Below are 21174 nucleotides of genomic sequence, written 5' to 3'. Positions count from 1 at the left end.
ATGTATTGGACGACTTTGGGCCAATTTGGTTTGAAAGATATGTTGGCAGATTCAGAAATGTACGATCCTGCCACTGTTGAAAGTATGTTAGCTGGAAAGAAATTTTATCGAGCCACAAGAGGTCTTACTCTGGTATATGAAGCCCTTGTTCAGATTTTATCACAAACTTCCTGAAATGGTTTGAAGATCAAAGGCATCTTGAGAATAGAGTGATAAGTGATGTACAGAAGACCCTCATTGGACATGACAGTGTCCCACCAGAAATCATTGGTCCCCTCTTACCAATTTTAGCAGAGTACATTACATGGGATCCGTATTCGGCAACATCAATGCTGAAATAGAAGGCAATTGGAAACTGCATCCCAGAACTCAAGTTAAATACGCTCTCTTACTTTTCTGTGGCTGATCGGCAGAACTATTCTTGTTGGCGATCACTATAATGCAACAGAGATGTTATATTCACTACCAGACACAGTTCAAGAGGCGTTTTCCAATAAAGGGTTTTCAGTCAAGCAAACTCCAGGAACATTTAAGGGCATATGGAGCGATATGGGAGTGGAATCCACCATCATTAAGGATACCAAGAGTGATAGTGCCATCATTGGCCTGACAAGAAGGGGATCTAATGTGCTTCGATGGACATGCCACCTTCTTCATCAATATAGTGGTACAATGCAACTTCGCAGTGGCACAAAGTCAACCACACCAGAGTCACATGAACAAATAAAACCAGCAATGATGACAAAGGATGAAGCTCATACCCAGCAAATTCTTAAGCATATGGGGCATATGGGAGATAACAGGACATATCCATTCGATGTAGAGTCACATCCTGAATTACTAGTTGATTTAGGCAGTGGTCTAGTAACTATTTTGAAATCAGCAATTCCCTGTTGAATGCTATGGATAAAGGGCGAATGATGATGTGTGACTTATGACGCATGAATGTTTAACATAATATACAGAACTTCCAAGACGTTGCAGAAACCTTCCGCAAGAACAATACAAAGTTGCTTGAAACTGCACAAGAGGTACATGTTGTTTTTGACCGCTATGATGAGGAAACATCGCCAAAAGGTGAAAGAGGGCCCGCAGACAAGGACAACGGCAAACACAAGTATCCGGTTGAAGGGGCTCGGCCACTTCCATATGGAAATCATTGATGGGATAGTCATCCAACAAGTCACAAATGGCAAATGGTTAGGTTACACATCTGGTCTTACAACCAAATGTGTGACATCTGCAGATTTGGTTGAAGTTTAAAAGTTGTTTTCCACACACGAGCTCCATTCAATGGACTTTGACAAGAAAATGAATTCCAAGAATGCAACTGGAGGGCTAATCATTCAATCAACAGACACTGGTGTAATGGTTCTATTAGTATATTACTTGCCACGGATGCGAGCGGTTCTTGAAATTTGGATGCAGACTGGAAGGATTACTAAAACCATTGACCAGCGGAGAATGATTCCTATTTATATTGCTATTGTCAAATTGTCAACAGTTTATGGTGTGTTACCTGCAGTCCAAGCTCTCACTGGCTACGACACAGTGTCGTCATTTTTTGGCGTAGGCAAGAAGAAACTGATGCAGACAGAAACAACAAGATTCAGACCCTGCGCATCAACAGGCATTGAACGGGGAAGCACATAATTTGCTAATTGGCGGCCATATTGAAGGCGCCCTCTATCATTTCTAATGTTCCAATGTGTCTAGATCAACTGTAGATAAGTATATAATTTTACGAATTGGATATATAACATATTTGTCATTTAAGTAACTCAAAATGTTTGACAAACTAATGAAATAAAGTCATTTCCAGAATGGTGTGCTAAAATTTGAAATTTTGGGCGGCCATTTTGATGACGTCATTTGTTATAAAACAACATCCGTGGCCAGTAAAATATTTTGATTGGGGAAAATAGAGCAGTATATATTAATGTTATTTTAATTTAAAAGATCGTTTTTGTCATGTTTTGTTCTAAATAAATCATGTAAAATTAATAATTGGCTAATTGGCAGCCATATTGAAAGCACCCTCTATCATTTCTAATGTTCCAATGTGTCTAGATCAACTGTAGGTAAGTAAATAATGTTTACGAAGTGGATATATAACATATCTGACCTTAAGTAACTCGAATTGTTTGATAAACTAATGAAATAAGGTCATGTCCAGTATGGTGTGCTAAAATTCGGGCGGCCATTTTGATGACGTCATTTCAGCATGTTCCCCCACAGATATTTTGGGCAATTTTATATCTGGGAGATGGTAAGGACCCATACTTTCCAAAAATACCAAAATTAGCTGGTAGGACGGTAGTCGTTTTTTGTCATGTTTTGTTCTAAATAAATCATGTAAAATTAATAATTGGCTAATTGGCAGCCATATTGAAAGCACCCTCTATCATTTCTAATGTTCCAATGTGTCTAGATCAACTGTAGGTAAGTAAATAATGTTTACGAAGTGGATATATAACATATCTGACCTTAAGTAACTCGAATTGTTTGATAAACTAATGAAATAAGGTCATGTCCAGTATGGTGTGCTAAAATTCGGGCGGCCATTTTGATGACGTCATTTCAGCATGTTCCCCCACAGATATTTTGGGCAATTTTATATCTGGGAGATGGTAAGGACCCATACTTTCCAAAAATACCAAAATTAGCTGGTAGGACGGTAGTTGCCACTTCACCCCTAAAATGAGTCTCAATCTGCTGGCCTACAAGTGTACACTGGACTTTGCTGATTTTCGCAGGACAAGTGAATAAGGATATATTACATCAGTCGTCCAGAACATTGCAAGAACTTTAGGATCACCAACAAGAAGACCGCTGGTTAAGTACCGATAGAATAAAACTGATTGTGTGATTTTATTGTATATGCAATATTGTTGTTATATGTACCAAGCATACTTTGTTTTCAATTAAAGACTTAGATTTTGTTAGCTTAATCAACAGTGTATTTGTGTTGTGCATTCGTGTAAGTTCGGGTAAAAGGTGATTTTGGCCTTGAGTCAAGTACGACTCGTAACAACTGACTAAGGAAGTTTAAGTTAATTTTGGTTTTAAACCTGGAACTATAGAAACTTTTGGGTATCATACCTGGGCATCATACTATTATTGGTATATAGTAGGCCTATATATAAAAGTATAAATATTTAGAATGGCAAACAGTTCAGGAAAAGGTGATATCATAAGCGATGATCCAGTTTGCCACTATTAGAAAAACACATTATCGCCCGAAATGCAGGCGGTGTCAACATTATTTATTGTGGGAGAGGGAACAAGGCAATTTCGAGGGGGTGACCATTTTCAAGTATATCATCATCAGTCGGCTGCGGAGCAGGCGACTACAAGCTTTCTCCAACTATTGCGATCTTGCTTCTGAATACCCCTACGATCATTTTTTTTTAATGTGTCTTCGGCGACCATTTTGAAATTCAAAATGGCCACTATATTTAGCCTTTTTAAAGCCGTATTTGTCTCGAAAGCGCACAAAGTCATATCTGGAGCATTGACTATGAAGGTTGCCGTGTCATCTTTGATAATTATGGAAGAAAAAACTCAATCAAAGATATAATCAGACGTCGTAAGTTAGGAGTCCAATCATCAGCGAGAGCCGACATTGTTGCTGACACAACCCCCATCCATGACTCAAAGCTATTTTTGGCTAACACATCAACACATTCTGCGGACGCATATGCAAGCATATGTTTGGAGTCAAGAACTTGTGGTAAATCCAAATATTCCAGACCCGTTCAAGCTAGGATGGTCAAGTGATGCAGATAACATTCCAGTACCTATCCTGTCAGACATTGCAATAACTCCCGAGTATGTTGTCGAGCTTGTTAGGTGCGGATGTGGAATAAGCAAATGCTCCAGAAGATGTTCCTGCAGACGATACAATCTGACTTGTACAGAAACAAGTGCTTGTGGAGCAGATGAAGAGTGTACCAATACAGCTGTGTACCAAACTGAGGAACTTGAAAATACTGATAACATAGATGATGACAACTAGGCATTTAAATGCCTCAAGGTCAGCTCTATCATAAATATCTAAAGTTGAATCCAAAATAGAGCTAAGCGTGTCATTGGTCTGCCAACGAATGAGTATGAAGATCATCGTATTCAGCCATTGAACGACCGCAGGGCAGTTGGAGCAGGCACCCTCTTCCATCGTATGTTCTACCAGGAGGCCCCTGAGTTATTATGCCAACTGATGCCAGACATCCATGTCCATTACCTCAGGTAGTGTGAGACGGTCTGTGAGATCCCATGACCTAGCCGTGGAAGTCCCAAGATAAAACCTTGTCAGCCATGAAAGATCATTTCTACCATCTACATCCCAATTATGGAATTCTCTACCTGCCCAAAGTCCAGCCATTAGATCGAGGGCCAACTTCAGCAGGGAGGTTAATCGCGTTCTGGGTGCTTCCTGGTCAGCAGCTTCTAAATGATGTTTGTCTCTGCTGTTAATGCCCAGTTATAGTTATGCGCATCGCAATCGCCAACACAAGGTCCGAGGGATGACGAGACCGTAGGCCAAACCCAACATACTGAATCTCACGGAGAGTCTCATGGAGAGCGTGGCGCAATGGTTAGGGTACTTGCCTTCAGTGCATGAGGTTTCCCGGCGGTGGCGATTTGCTGGGATATTGACTTGGGAAAAAAAAAGTCTGAAATTAATTGGCAACTTCTGTAGATTATATTCAGACTTCCGCTCTCCCCATGGTTCATTTAGAATTGGGCAAATGAATCATGAAAGTACTCCGTCCTTCGGAGGGGACGTTAAGCCGTCGGTCCCGTGTACAGAGAGCCATACCTGTACATGTATCTCGCAGCCAGTTTCGAAAAGAGTAGGGTGTTAACCCCTGACTGTTCCCAACCCGTCCCGGTGTTCAAATGGACCCCAATGGAAATAAGCTTCAATAGAGGCTTTCTTGGGTTATCCAGGGTTGTCAAAACCCGAACAAATGAAAAAACTCACCTATACATAGTATAGGTGAGAAAAGAGGAATAATTTGCCCGACCGGGGAAAGCAGCTGCTTCAACATAGTGAGGAGACCAGTGGATCCCTAGTGAGCAAAACGGAGCGTCCGGTTCCACTGATCTGGCTATGGGAAGCGAAGTGGGGCCTGTGAAAAGGCACCAAACGCTGACTCGATCGCCCAAGCAACCGCTTTCCCAAAACAAAAAGAAGATAACAAACTCTGAGCTAAGAGCGCCAATGGGGGCATAGCTAAATGGGAGGAGAGGGCGGGAAGTAGCAGCTAGAAAACTGAAGATGCTAAAAATGGAACAGTCAATTGTGGAATCTCGACAATAGAGGGCGACACACGTAGGTAGCCAGAGGGGGCTCTGTACTGCTGAACAATAAAGCAAGTTAGCAATACTAACTTTCCCTTATAGTTATGCGCATCGCAATCGCCAACACAAGGTCCGAGGGATGACGAGACCGTAGGCCAAACCCAACACACTGAATCTCACCTATACATAGTATAGGTGAGAAAAGGGGAATAATTTGCCCGACCGGGGAAAGCAGCTGCTTCAACATAGTGAGGAGACCAGTGGATCCCTAGTGAGCAAAACGGAGCGTCCGGTTCCACTGATCTGGCTATGGGAAGCGAAGTGGGGCCTGTGAAAAGGCACCAAGCGCTGACCCGATCGCCCAAATTGGCCCAAAAAATAAGTAATAATAATAATAATAATATAAAAAAAGTAGCAGCTAGAAAACTGAAGATGCTTAAAATGGAACAGTCAATTGTGGAATCTCGACAATAGAGGGCGACAAACGTAGGTAGCCAGAGGGGGCTCTGCACTGCTGAACAATAAAGCAAGTTAGCAATACTAACTTTCCCTTATGCCATGTCGTAAAAAAACCCAAAAAACATGATTTTCTGCATTTCATTGCATAAATGCTGAAAAATTAATCTTAGCCAATTTCAAGACACCTTGGCGGCCATTTTGAAAGGTGAAATGCATCTATATTGTCCTTAAACAATGTTGTTGCACTACTTTAAGATGTTTATAATCATTTTCTTATCCATATCTGACAGAAATGAGATACATGTATTTTACTTTCAATGATAGTAATTGCCTAAAGCGGTATGCCATATTTTAATAAGAGGTGGCCATTTTGGATTTAGAGGCCATCTTGGATTGGAGAAAATGGACCAAATTAAGTTTTTAGTTCTCAGTTGATTCTCAGAAATATAAGTAGTGAAAATAATCAGGAAAAAAGGAAAGAAATCAATATCCTTATAGCTGGCAGACCATTTTAGACACATTGGCGCCCAATTTGGATTTGGCAGCCATCTTGGATTCTAGAAAATGATCCTAATTATGTTCTTAGTGGATTTGGACAATCAAAATTATAAATAATCATTAAGAGAAATATGACTTTGTGCGCTTTCGGGACAAATACGGCTTAAAAAAGGCTAAATATAGTGGCCATTTTGAATTTCAAAATGGTCGCCGAAGACACATTCGAAAAAAATGGAACCAACTCAGGTCTTGTTACATAGGGTATAAGGGTGCAAAAAAAACCTTGGTTCCACTAGTGTAGCAAATTTAGCACTGACTAATGATAATTCTACGTAACACCATGTACTAAATATAGTGTGCGTGGTCGTCCCGGTTTCCTCTTCCCATGTGGTGGAATATAAAGGGCACATTCTATCACAGGCTCATCGTTATTATATGGCCGAGAAATTTGAGTTGATGAATCTTGACTCTGGCTACAAGTGGAGTGGTGTTGGTCAGATTGTAGATGGTTTCATTCGGAATCCGATCCACACGCTTGAAGTTCAACATGACTCTGTAGCAAGATGTTGCAAAGGCATTGATCTTGTTTTCCAGTAACACAAGTTGTCTCAAACAGCTTGATTTTTGTTTCGATTGGCAGGGTTGGGCTTCTCCAAAGGCGTTCCAGTTTCCAGAAACCTGCCCAGGCTAGTGATTTTTAGGTCTCCAGTACTATAGCCCATCTTGGAACCCAAGTACTTGAAGTATGTTACATGGTTGATGCTACTACCATAGATTTCAAGTGCTGGTTGGGCATTACAGTTTTCAGTCATATATTCTGTCTTGGGTGCGCTGATGAGAACGCCTAGATCTGCTGCTGCGGTTGCAGTCCTAGTAAGCTGCGACTGGGATCTGGCTGTGGAAGACTCCAACAGGGCAATATCGTTCGCAAAATCCAGGTCATGTAGCATCCTAGCAGGAGTACACATACCTGCTTGACCGACGTGGGTAGGTAACAATACCAACGTCAATTCAAAAAGTTGATTTCTTCAGAAGGTAATCTACCAGGATAGTGATCAGGAATGGTGCTAACACATCACTCTGAAGCACTCCAGTTGTTACTTGGAAAGGCTCAGAGATACTTCCATCTACCATAACGGGACCATTGGAGTCCCTGTAGAGCACATGGATGGCATTTACTACAACCTTTGGTATTCCATAATGCCGCAGCACTGAAAACATGATGGATCTGTTGATGGAGTCGAAGACTTTTTTGAAGTCCACAAAGGTGACTATTAAGGGAAGTCGGTACTTCTTGACGCCTTCAATGATCCTCCTCGAAATGCGTTCTTGCTGAGCACAGCTGCGACCTGATCTAAAGCTGCCTGGTTACTTCTCAGTAAAGGATCAGTGTGAGGTCGGATCCTGTTCAAAAGGATCTTGTTGTACACTTTTGCGGCAATGGACATAAGCGAAATACCACGGTAATTGTCATGAGAGAGAGGTCACCTTTCTTTGGTAGAGGAATGATTATATTTGTGACCCATTGCGTTGAGAATACTTCCATGTAGAATTCGAAAATCATATCAATCATGCTATCCCTTAAAAATAACTTATTTATTTCTTCGGCATTATTCATTAATTTGATCGAATTGAAGCCACATGCGTACACACATTATCATAATGTCAATTGCTATTCTATCTATTAATATTATTTGTTACATAAGGCGAAGTTCAGCTATTATATTTCAATAATGTATACTCACCTGAAGTCTGGTTAGAACAGTTGAATGGATCTGGGGTCAAAACGTAAACAAAAAGTTAACTTGATAAAAAACAATTCATTAATTTCAGCATATCAAAATTGTAGATCCAACATTACGCCGATACTAACAGAAGGACAACATTAATAATCTACAGGGTTCTCAATAAAATACTACCCAACTCTACTATGCTACTATGGTTTAGCCACGTAGCCTAGGGACCCTATTTTGCGGTATAATTTTGGACGGTCTGTTTTGGACGGGTGACAGCAGTTCGTGCAACGTCATTTTTCGCCATTGTTATTTCGTTGCATTAACTAGCTGTCAAAGTGTTTACTTATGGATACTATTCAGCAAACACCAACATTTTTTTAAAAACATGATAATGCATATGTTTTTGGTTTTAGATTAAAGATTTTGATAACATATCAATATCGGTTTATATAAATTTATGCTAATAGGGTCTAGACAAAGACTCAATACAATTAAGAACCGTGTTAATGAAGTATCTATCAACATAAATGGTGTAACTATAAAGAAAGTTAATAAATGTAAATATCTGGGTGTAATTATTGATGACCATTAACTTGGAATGAGCAAATCAATAATGCACGTAAAAAAAGCCTAAAAGGGTATGCAGGGCAAATTGTCTCCCCATGGATATTTTATATACTGTGTATTTAAAGCTATTGTTCTGCCACACTTAGATTATTGTAAGTTGTATGGGGATATTGTGGTGTTACTGTTTCAAAGAAACTTCAAGTTATTCAAAACAGGGCTGCAAGAACTATCCGTGGTGCAAAATGGGACACACTTAGCAGAGATGTCCGTGCTGAACTTAATTGGAAACCATTAATTGACAGACAAAACTCAAATTGTTTAATTTTAACCTACAACATCTTAAATCATCTTGCACCTCCTTATTTGAGTCATATTTTCAGTCATGTAAACAATAGCTATAATTTTCGTCAACGCCAAAGTAATGTAACTATTCCCCTGCTAAGAACAGAGTACAAAAAGCGCAGTCTGTCATATAGAGGTGCTGTAAGCTGCAATGAGCTAGAAAATAATATCCATACTTCTCCAACATTGTATACTTTCAAAAATAATCTTTAAAAATCATAAAGCCATGCCTGTAAACATGGTAAGTGTGTAACCATAAGTATCATTTTGGCTTTTGACAATTAATAATTTTGAGTTTTTAATACATTTTTGTATGCGTAAGTCTAGATAATAATTATAAGCTTTTGTAATAGTTTGTTATTTTGTACATGTATGTTTGTATATGCACGGCCCCAAGGAAGAACAACTTTTGTTGAATTGGGCTTTCCGTGTTGAAATAAAGTCTAATAATATAAAAATCATAAAAATTCTTTTTTAAAACGTGTAATACTGAAAAAAAATAATACAACATTTTAAACCAAAATTCGAAATGCTAGAGTAAAATATCATTTGCCAAACATTGTGTGTACTTTAAAAGTCTATTATGTTAGAATGTTTTGCAGCAAGTTTTGAACAAAATGTTTTTGAATGTTATTACAACCTTATATATCCTTGACCCTCACATTTCCCTTTAACCCGACATTTCCCGTCTTCTGTAATACTTCATTTTTTGATGGAAAGCAAATGGGATGATCCAATGACTAATTCACCATCTTCAAAAACAGGATGCCAAAGTGAAGGCTACAAACTATTTTCACTTCATCGAGTTCTTAATTCTCAGCAAATGTGTTGTACAAAACTATAAAGCAGATCAAGTTTCTACTGCATAAATTGTAGATGTTTACTCACATTTATAGTGATATTTCACTGAACAAAAGTAACCAAAAATTCATAGAATTTGGTAAACATTACATCGCTCTGATGTAAAATTTATTTAATTCTTGTAATTTTCTATACGCACTTAACTTTTATTTAAACAGTTCTCTCCACTCTAAATGGTATAAGGTCACACATTTGAGTAAACATCGACAGTTTATTAGTAATTGAATGTAGGAGCATCTCAAATCACAGCTTCTACGTATTAACATTCCAGATGAAATAAAGAGGGTTTTTTAACATTTCCTAATTTACGTTTTAATACATTATATAATATATTATATATTTAGTAGTATTTACTCTTACCGATGATGTAAATATGAAGTAAACCAGAGAGACCAGGCAACATAAAGCCAAAAAGAACCATCGCTTCGCACCAGAATGTCGAATTTGATCCATTGTATTCAGAGTTAACCCGATGAGCTGTAATGAAAGAGTCAAAACAATCAGAATTACAACCAAAATAATATAATCATAAACAAGTGTATGTTATACTTGTTTGTCGCTTTTTTGGATGGATCCAGGCTCATGGAAATTGCCCAAGCCAGCATAAAATATGAGCGTACGCATCATGGCTTCATCCAAACTTAGGAATGGCAAAAGCATCAAATTGTGGGTAGGAGAGGGGTGGTGTACGTGCTGCAAGAGGGCGGGAGCAAACATCCGAAAAAAGCCTCCAATGTGGTATGTTTTGCCTAAAAAGTGGACAATACATACATAACCTCTTAAATATACGCGATGAGTAAGACTTAATCAAACGTGTTTATTTGCCAAAACGCGAACGCGATGCGCGGTTACTACAGACTTGACATTAAGTATTGAATATTTGTTTCGCAAAATTCAAAGTGGTATGCATAAACCGCACGTGCTAAATATTAATTGAGGCGTGTCGGTAGATGATGTAAAAAATCGTTTGTCAGAAACTGTGCTTTCCGTGAGTTTACATTTTGGCGTTTATAATGAATTGAATTAGCCTAAAATGGCGGATTTAAGGACACTGAATTTGAGTTTTGTGGGGGTAAAATGTCTGATTTGGAGCAACATTATTCTGGTATTATCAAATTTATTGAGGTTTGAAGTTGATATTTACTGCAGTTAAATACCAACAAGTGTTCGTCAGAACTGAAAAGCACTTGTAATCTAGTATTTCTGAAAGTGGGATGAGCTTAAAAAATATGGCCCCAAAAAGTGGTACGTACTCAGAAAGTTTGAATGGCCCACCGCTTAAGTTGGTTTTGCGGAATATCAATTTTAATCGTTTTATTTTATCAAAAAGGAGTCATTTTCATTGTCCTCATAATATTAGCTTGCCAATGATATGATGTTGTTTTTGTAATAGACCTGCCCTTTAAGCAATACTTTCGTATTGATTATATTATTGACCTTAACTCAAGAACAGCAAGACCTATGGAAATATAAATTATTTGCTTCCTTGACTGATTTCCTATGAGATCAACATTAGAAAATACACTACAGGTTTTAAGTTAAATGGCTAAAACTGCAAAATATATGGCTGCTACCATCCGACTCGCCTTAATCTTATGAGATTTCATTTATGGCAATATGAATGAATGAATGAATGAATGAATGAATGAATGACAATGACGATTAAAGTGTATTACTTTATATAGACTAAAGTTTTATTGGTTTGAAATACAAGTAATTCATAGTTGATGATAATAAGTAACACGTTTTCATAGTTGCAGACTTCAACTTGTTGATACTGAATAGAATATGAATGTTTCGCCGCTCATTTACTCATTTCAGTGCTCAATCGCTCATTTACATGCTCATTGATTCATTTCCCTAAAATCTACTTCCCGATTAAACATTTTAATTTATTTACAATCGCTCATTCATATTCATATATGCTAATTAGCCACGTCCATCTCGTGCTTTATTCATTTATTTATTTGAAATTTTCTTTTTTGAATTTTTTTTTAAAACTTGTTTTGAATGTTTACTGGAATTTTTTTATTTTTTTTTGAACATTTGTTTTTCCAAATTGTTATTATTTATCTTTTTTAATGAATTGCCTTTTTCATCGATCGATTGGGCAGGGATATGTGCTCTAGCTATAACACTACGTCACTAGTACATTGCAAATATGTTGATACGCTGATTTGAAGCTCACAGGGCGTAAAATGTGAAAATTTTGGATTTTGGATCGCAACGTGGAGGGCGAGAAGTGCAAAATGCATGGCATATGGCATGACCCTATACTAATCTCGAATAGCATTTTTACTTGTACCATATGTAACAATATACCTCTAACTAGTTCATTTTATACCAAGTCTTGATACCAAATATATTTCAAGTTGAACCTCAAACATTCCATTGGCTGTTTCATATCTGATAGCAATTGCCCTAATTGATGCAGATGTAGCAAGTATTGCCTTATATATTCTGGGCAAAAAGGCAAGACACTAGGCAACTAGGGCTAAGCATGTTTTAGACTACAATAATCCTTAGAACTGGTAATGCAGAACAAGCCATCGATAAGTATAGCGCAGTACATTGTTAAAATTACCTGCAGCTGCTCTCATAATTTTGACAATAAGCCTTACAAATAATGCTTACACTAAATACTGCTTTCACGAAGCCTAAAAATATTGCTTAAGTATGCCTTAGGTAAGCCTTATTTTGATGATTTTATGCCTTATACTGCTTATAAGGCATACAGTATAATATTGCTATAAGAAAATCATATTACTTCTTTGTGTAAGCAATATATGCCTAAGTATCAGAAAGTAAGCCATTAGATATTCCTTAAGTAAGCCTTATGGTGATTTTATGCCTTAAATATTGCTTATAAGGCATACGGGTACAAGGCTTCCACGCCTTATGATATTGCTAGGCATATTGCTTAAATATGGCTTAATTTTGGTAAGGGGTATTATGCTGAACATCAAGGGAGTAGACAGAGTACCAAATACTACCATCTGCAATATGATAGAGACAGCACCACTTGTTGAGAAAGCCAGGACTTAACTGAAATTTGTAGGGCATATACTCAGCTTGCCTAACGATGGGCCAGTAAAAGACGGCAACGAACCTTGTTCTGGAATTACATCAAGTGTATTTTGGGTGGATATTGACAGCATGGTAAGTCAAGGTCAACTCTCAGCAATGGCTCAAGAGAGAATTATAATGATCTATACCTAAATGGTACATGACATGCTGAAATACTCCAGAAGTAAAGTTTGATCCTTGATCAGAGTGTATGGATAGGAGGCAACTCTATCTCACATCAATTAGCACTTTACACCAGGCAGTGAGTTTTCCATCATGAAACATTTGTGATGCGATCAAGCAAAATCAGTCGGAACTCGGCAATAATAAATTTTCAGTTTCTTACAGAATAGTAAAACACATTTACAAAGCTGGATGTTGCAGAAAACCCCATTGAAATTGAACAACCAGTTCCAAAAATATGAGCAATTAAAGCGTTTCCAAAACAAAAGGAAACAAAGGGAAATATTTCCTTTATTCGGCTATATCTCAAAATCAATATTTCCGAGTTCCGACTGATTTTGCTTGATCGCATCACATTTAGTTTGCTCATACGTCTTAATAATAATAATAATAATATTTATTTCTTATATAGCCCATTACATACAAAATCTCAATGCGCTTTACAATATATTAAAAACACCAAAACTACAAAGATTAATTGCACAAATACATTTCAACTATATCAAAAATATACAACTGATACCCAGATAAAACTCAGAACCAGCTGAGATGAGACTAGGTTAAAAGGTAAACAAATTTAAAAGTTTAAGAAACATCACTAAATGCATTGGTAAAAAGGTGAGTTTTTAAAATACTCTTGAAATGATTGATGGAATCTGCAGATCTGAGTTGTATAGGCAAGTTGTTCCACAAGACTGGAGCTGCATTACAAAAAGCTCTCTCACCATAAAACTTTGTATTGCACTTTGGGACACTCAACAAGTTTTGTGTAGTAGAACGTAGTGAACGGGTGGGTTGATATGTATTAACCAATTCTTTTAAATACAGTGGGGCTAGATCATGCAAGGCCTTGAAAGTAATCAGGAGCACCTTGTACACGATACGCTGTTCAACCGGAAGCCAGTGGAGATCGTATAAAACTGGCTTCATGTGGTCACGATATTTAGCACGAGAGACCAGACGTGCAGCAGAATTCTGGATGCGTTGCAATTTGGCAATCTCATATTTTGGAAGCCCAACCAGAAGACTGTTGCAGCAGTCTAGTCTCGAACTAACGAATGCGTGTACAAGGCGCTCAGTTGATTTACTGTCAAGGTACTTGCAGATCTTACCAATCTTGTAGATAGCAAAAGAGGCTGATCTTGTTAAAGCTTTTACATGCTCTTTCATGTTAAGTGCACTATCAATCACAACACCAAGATCTCGGGCTGAGGTCGATGGATCTATAGCTGCATTACCAATGGTAAGTGGTGGTAGTGGCAGGGTTTTGACAAATTGAGATGACAGATGAATAACCTCAGTTTTTGTATCATTCAGCATTAGCTTATTGGTAACTGCCCATGCCTTAATATCTGAAACACACCGTTCAATATACCAATACTCTCACTACGCTTGGATGGATCAAGAACTATATACAACTGTGTGTCATCAGCATAAATCATATGACTCAACCCATAGGATGAAATGATGTCACCTAGTGGGGCAGTATACATGGTAAATATGAGTGGACCCAATACGGATCCCTGAGGTACGCCCTCATGAAGAAAGAATTCATCAGAGGTGATACCACAAACATCAACGCACTGAGAACGGCCCTTCAGATAAGGAGATCACCAGTTTGATTGTTCTCATCAACTCTTCAAGTGATCTTAAGCATTTCCAGAATGTTTCACTCCAGATGGTGGCAAGTTATGTTTTGAAATCAAAGTCACAGTGCATTAGGAGTATAGAAGTGACCATCAGCCTCTTGCTCCAATACACTTTAGAGACCACAAGTAAATTGTTCTTGTTTTCCAACCCTCTCCCGAGCGCGCATCCGTTTATCTGAGGTATCCAATAGAAAGGGGTATGGGTTAAAACCGCAAGCAAAATTTGGACAGGCAGAGATAATATTACCACATGTACTGCAACTGGGAGAGATATAATGAAGTTGTAGATAGAAAGGGAAATAAAAAGGCATGCAAGGGGACATGCAAGAGTGAAAGGTACAGAGGCATGGGAGGTGAAAAAGAAGCTAACAAACAAACTGGAGTTCTCTCTGTGTCAGGTGGCGCTGTGTAGCGCTGCTGTGGTCTTCACAAGAGTACGCCATCTCACTCGATCTGATGCCAAGTGCGTTGCACCTTGCATTCCTTGGTTAGAAACCATATTCACGTCATTAGTCCAAGATGTTGGTGGACGTCCTCTTCCTCGTTTGCCTTCCATAGCCCCTTGCAAAATTTGTTTTTCTACAACTCCATGTTTCCTGACAATATGGCCAAAGTACTTCAGCTTTCTCTCCATTATGCCGCTTCTGATGGTTAGACTTGTACCAATCTTGTCGAGGATCCAGGAATTTGTTCTCCTGTCATTCCATGTCACTCGTAGAAGCATCTACTCTTTTCCTATCATTGTTGGTCATAGCCTAAGACTCGCATCCATACGTGTCAATGGTAAAAGATCAATCAGCTCTACTCTGCTGCTACAAATAAGAGCGGTATCATCGGCGTACCTCAGGTTAGTAATTATTGTACCGCCAAACTTCACTCCACCTTCAAACCCTTCAAAAGCTGTTCTCATTATGTCTTCAGAGTAGGTGTTAAATAGGATTGGGGATAGCACACAGCCCTGTCGTAAGCCTCTTCCAATCTTGAACCAATCTGTGTCCCCACTACTTATTCTGACTGCCGATTCTTGGTTTTCATATAAGCAGCTGATCAGATCCACAAGATGACTTGGGAAACCCATCTTTTTCATAGTTTCCCACATCTGAGGGTGGCTAACACAGTCAAAAGCTTTACTGTAATCTATGAAGCACATGTAAAGAGGAGGTCTATGTTCTCTGCATTTCTCAATCACATTCCTGATATTGACGATTTGGTCCCTTGTCCCCCTTCCTTCACGAAATCATGCCTGCTCATCAGATATTTCTTGCTCCATTTTGTTCTTCATTCTCTTAATGATGATCTTTAGAAGCACTTTACTTGCATGACAAATCAGGCTGATGGTCCGGTGATTGGCACACTCTTTCAAATTTCCCTTCTTTGGCAGTGGAATAAATACTGCCCTGCACCAGGTTCTCGGCCATTTCTTCTTTTTCCAGATGATACCACATAGACGCCACATTAGATCTATCCCTTCTTTACCAGTTGCCTTCCACAACTCAGAAGCTACATTATCAATGCCAGGTGACTTAGTATTTTTCATTTGTTCCATGGCAAGCTCAACTTCAGATCTCAATGGTGGAGGTTCTTCCTCACTAATTTCACACTGTACATACCCCTTGTCATATTGTGCCTCAAACAGCTGGGAACTATACTGAACCCATCGCCTTTTGATGTCTTCACTTTCGGTAAGAGTGTTACCTTTCTCATCATTTATAACATCCATCCTGGGGGTCCACTTCTTAGTAAGTTCTTTGGCAATATCAAAAGCTATTTTTGAGTCACCCTTACATCTTTCCATTTCTACACATTTCCTTTCGATGTAGTTTATTTTGTCCTCCTTAACACTTTTGGAGACCTCTTTGTTTAAGCGTGCCCATTCTTCCTTTCCTCCATCTGCCTTTGCTCTCTTCCTGTCATCAGCTAGGTTTAAGTTCTGCTGAGAGATCCAGTGCTGTTTCCGGTTCATCTTTCTGGGGATGTGCTTCTTTGCTGTGCTCTGGACTGCTTCTTTCATGTCTTCCCACAATTCATTTGGGGTCTGCTCCTCTTCATTAACTTTCAGTAACTCGTCAAACCTGTTATTCACATGTACTGAATATTGAGTGGGAATGTTGTCAACATCATACCTGGTAGGTGGTGCATTGTCTCTCTTAGCTTTCAGTTTTAGTTTCACTTTGGCTACAAGTAGCTGATGGTCACTACCACAGTCAGCGCCTGGTCGTGTCCTGACATTTTGGAGTGATGTTCTCCACCTTTTTCTGACCATGATGTAATCAATCTGGTTTCTTGTTGTATCTCCTGGGCTCATCCAAGTCCACAGTCTCCGTGGATGCTGCTGAAATAACGTGTTCCCAGTGCCTAGGTAATTAGCTTCACAAAATTCCTCCAGTCTGTCTCCACGTTCATTTCTGATCCCAAATCCATATTGGCCTATACACCCAGTTTTCTCCTTCATTTTGCCAATCTTAGCATTCCAATCCCCCAGTACGATGAGTAAGTCTCTTCTTGTACCATCGCATAGAAGTCCGTCATCTCGCTCTCTGATGCATCTGATGTTGGTGCATAAACTTGTATGATAGAAATATTTAAAGGATCTTCTTGCAGTCTTGCAGTCATCACTCTCTCATTTATTGGATTATATGTGACGTGTCATGTCAAAAGGAGACACTTTTGGGCAGGTTATCAATTTTGAGGTTTTACATACCGTCACCCTCATAACCAAAGTGCCTAAGTCATTATTACATGTTTCTCATTTGCAATTTTGATTTTCTGAGTAATAAACCCATAATTAATCAAATTTGAAGCCGCATTCTTCATTAACTTGTGGAATATATCTCTTTTGATGTATTCCACAAGTTAATGAAGAATGCGGCTGGAAATTTGATTAATTATGGGTTTATTACTCAGAAAATCAAAATTGCAAATGAGAAACATGTAATAATGACTTAGGCACTTTGGTTATGAGGGTGATTATCTTAAATATAGAGATATTTTGCTCCACAACACCGTTTTCCCCCAATGAAATCGGACATTCCTAAGCGGAGATATTTAGTTAGTAAGTTATAGTATTAACAAATTGGAAATTGACATATCGGTATTTAAAAATATTATTGACAATGTTGAGAGTAGGAATTACCTTGACAAATGTCTCAAAAAATACAAGATACCAGTTATATTCCGGTTTGAAACTATCAGGCACTATTTTAATAAACATTAATAACATCACAAATTTGCAACAAACCCAAATTCTCAAAAAATCACCCAGGCAGATTGTTCGCTATTTCTCCATTTACGATCCTGCCCAAAAGTCTCCTTTTGACATGACACGTCACATATCCCAAAACACACTTGCTATTGTTTTTTCTATTATGACACCCACTCGTTTCCTTCCAGTATCTTTTGCAGAATAGATGAACATACTTCCATCATCTGTAGTGAACCTCCCTTGTCCAAGCCACCACAATTCTGTTACTCCTAGGATCTTAATATTCTTTCTCCACAACTTCAATCTTTACTCCTGACATATTGCGTACATTCCATGTAGCAATATTTATTGGCTTCCTTAAAGGGGTGCTGTTCCTTTCCTTCCTGGGACCGTCAAGAACAGGAATTCCTGTAACAGGCTTTAATCCTGATCTGTCATCACCAACATGTGTACTCTGGGCAGCATCTCTCTCTTCCCCAGTAGCCATTGACGTATCTTCCGGCCTGCGGGTCGCACCTTCCGATACCCTCGTTTTCTTTTGATTTCTTACTCTCATGTTTACATTCGAGGCCAAATAGTACGGTGGGTGGCCAGGTCCTTCCGTACCAACAGAGAGGGCCATTCCTGAGTTCTTACAGTACTAGCCTCCTCTTGACACAAACCCTGGATGCCAGATGTGTGTTTTGTGTAATTGTAATTTTGCGCAACACATACATCAATGCTGTTGACCATTGACAACTATTTAAACCATAGCTAGTATTCGCTATTTACCCATAGCTGCATGGGTTAAAGAAGGTTCACCCTACAAAAGTGTCCCTTCCTTCTGCCTACGCATACCACACTGACGAGGTAACATGGTAGAGGCTGGATGAGCTCCGAGTTGGAAGAGAGGAGTTCTTGAAGTCAGCTCTTGCTGTTATACTGATACCCTGGATGTTATCACGCAAGACCTTGCGATGACGTTTGGCGCCACCTTTTCCAAGTCCCTTTCCTCCTTTACCACGGCCAGACATTGTTATCGGTTGTTTGTGCTTGTGGAGTCTCAGCGCCCCCTGAAATTCCACATTCCTACACAAAACACTATGATTGGGACAGCAAGAAAGAAAAGATGAAGAGAAGAAGTAAAAGTCACAAACACAAGCTGGCACCCACTCTAGCTTTTACCCGACAAAAGGAAATGGACGATGTTGTCCGTCTGTGGACAACCTTTTAGGCCACAGTCCGGATTTAATGTGACAGCATCGTCCATTTCCGGATGTCCGCGTGAGGCAGCGCCGTCTTCTTCACACTAGGGATCTGTACCCTGTACCGCCAGTGTGAAATGGGTTATGTGCCCATCAGTACTGGAATTCAGCGCCTTTACCCTAGTATGTGGAATAAGAACTCACATCCTCTACAAAACTTAGGACGAAAGCTCCAATCCAAAAACAACACCAGACAAAAAACAAGCTGCCAAGCCAACTAAATTGGCTCACCTTTCCTAACCAGCTGTGTTGCGAAAGGAAGTCTAAGGTAGAGAAGGTAGTAAACAGGTTGAACGATGAAAAAATAGAGTAGTGTAGGCAGGAGCATCCAAAATGGGACAAGGTGTAAGTACCCATTTGGAGAAAATCCAGCATAGATGGAAAGAGTTGGCACAAGTGCCAAAATGCTGGCAAAAGGTATTTTAAGCTCCTCGACACTGGGAAAAGGTGTCTCCCTTTTCTGGAGTTACGCATCAACAAACCTGGCCATTTCAAACAAAATGGCTGCCACATAGGCCTTTTTTTTTAATGGCCATCACATGCAGCATTTTTCACCGATTACACCAAATAAAATACAATTTTCTGCAATTTAAGATACTTTCTTACTTTCCTCTTTATATATAGTTGGGTTGTCATTTTATGAATTGTTGCCTCACATTATATTGTAATAGCAATATAGTAAATATTTATATAATATTGAATGGCTTTGAGTGTGATAGAAGAATATAGGCCTATTGCACGACCGAGTGCAATATATTCTTTAAGCTTACCTAGCCACCAGATTTAACCAATGTGTAGGCCTATTTGTAGGCCTAGATCATGTGGATTATACTTCCTAAGGTTATCATCATCCAGAATCGCGGCGAATTTTAAAGTTTGTGATTTTACTTGTTTATACAGTAGGCCTACGAAATCTCCTGTGAGCCGATACCATTTGGTTACGATGTCTGTATTGTTGTGCTGTTGTATCATGACGCGTGTTGGTCCTGTCACCATGGTAACGCGCGACGCGTGCGAGATACGCATACAATATTATAAACACATTGTATTGCATCCGGGTATTTTGCAAATATTGTACAATATACAGTTTTATTGTATCGCTCAAAAGCCTGATATAAATAATAATATCCTTTGTCGAAAGTGGATTTTGGCGGCCATTTTGTAACATGCGACCTAGAATTTTTCGCAATGTCTCCACTTTTAAAAATATTCCCTATGTCATGGTGTACAACTGTGCCAAATGTCATGCTTGTACGTAAAAACCCACAATTTTTTCACGTATCTGCGTAGCTAAAATGAATTCAAGTTACAGATCAACTCACTTTTAAGTCCATTTTAAAATCCCTTACGTTTTCGTTTCTGCAGCTTTGAAATTTCAAGAGTCCGACCCCGGACCCTTGCCTTTCAAGAGAGAGAGAGAGACTTAGCTACGGCGAGCACGGTTGAAAACTTGATGGGAAACTAAAATGAAAGTGTACTCAGGGAGCTGTACGTATTATGTGAATCAGATTTTCCAGTGCAACAACAAAACTAGGATTTTCTGCTCTTTGCTTGTTTCAATTTTCACGGGTCACGTGGTCCCGTACCGTTGGAAATTTGCAGGTCCGCGCCTACTTTCCCGGGTATTTGGTGCGAGGACGCGCCTTATTTCGAGCGCTGCTTACGAAACTGACTGAAAAGGTTAAAAAAAAACACCCTTTAAGAGATGAGCCTATAGGCATGATAGGAATAACGACCAAACAAAGAAATTGTTGTTTCTGCCGTAATATTGTAGTCTTTCAACCCTTTCACAACATCAGCTGTGTAACTTACAAAAATTCCCGCCAAAAAGTGGTTCTTTTAAATTTAGAAAAAACATTAATAATCGCATTGGACGTTTCGTACTGATCGTACTATAAGTGACCACCAGCCTATAATGTTCTGATCACACTGTAGACTGGGATTACATGTGACGTCATTGCCAGGCAATTGGTCTCTATTGTTCCTTGCCCGGATATATGCCCACGCAGTCAGGGACCGTGCTTCAAGTTACAGATCAACTCACTTTTAAGTCCATTTTA

The 21174-nt window shown here is 39.0% G+C and overlaps 1 protein-coding gene across 1 annotated transcript in view; it reads right to left on the bottom strand.

Moving 5' to 3' along the window:
* The window catches only part of LOC140144085 (NXPE family member 3-like), a 43085-nt gene that overhangs the window by 15697 nt on the left and 6214 nt on the right, over window positions 1–21174 (bottom strand). The window contains exons 2-3 of the mRNA XM_072165921.1: window positions 10131–10247; window positions 8010–8039 (exon numbers count right to left, since the gene is read on the bottom strand). Coding sequence (XP_072022022.1) covers window positions 8010–8039; window positions 10131–10223 — 123 coding nt within the window. The 5' untranslated portion in view covers window positions 10224–10247. The remainder of the gene's footprint in view (window positions 1–8009; window positions 8040–10130; window positions 10248–21174) is intronic.

This window comes from Amphiura filiformis, unplaced genomic scaffold (genome assembly GCF_039555335.1).
Source record: "Amphiura filiformis unplaced genomic scaffold, Afil_fr2py scaffold_39, whole genome shotgun sequence".
Taxonomy (NCBI): Eukaryota; Metazoa; Echinodermata; class Ophiuroidea; order Amphilepidida; family Amphiuridae; genus Amphiura; species Amphiura filiformis.
The sequence above is the reverse complement of the archived record's forward strand: the minus strand, read 5'-3'. Positions and strand labels throughout refer to the sequence as shown.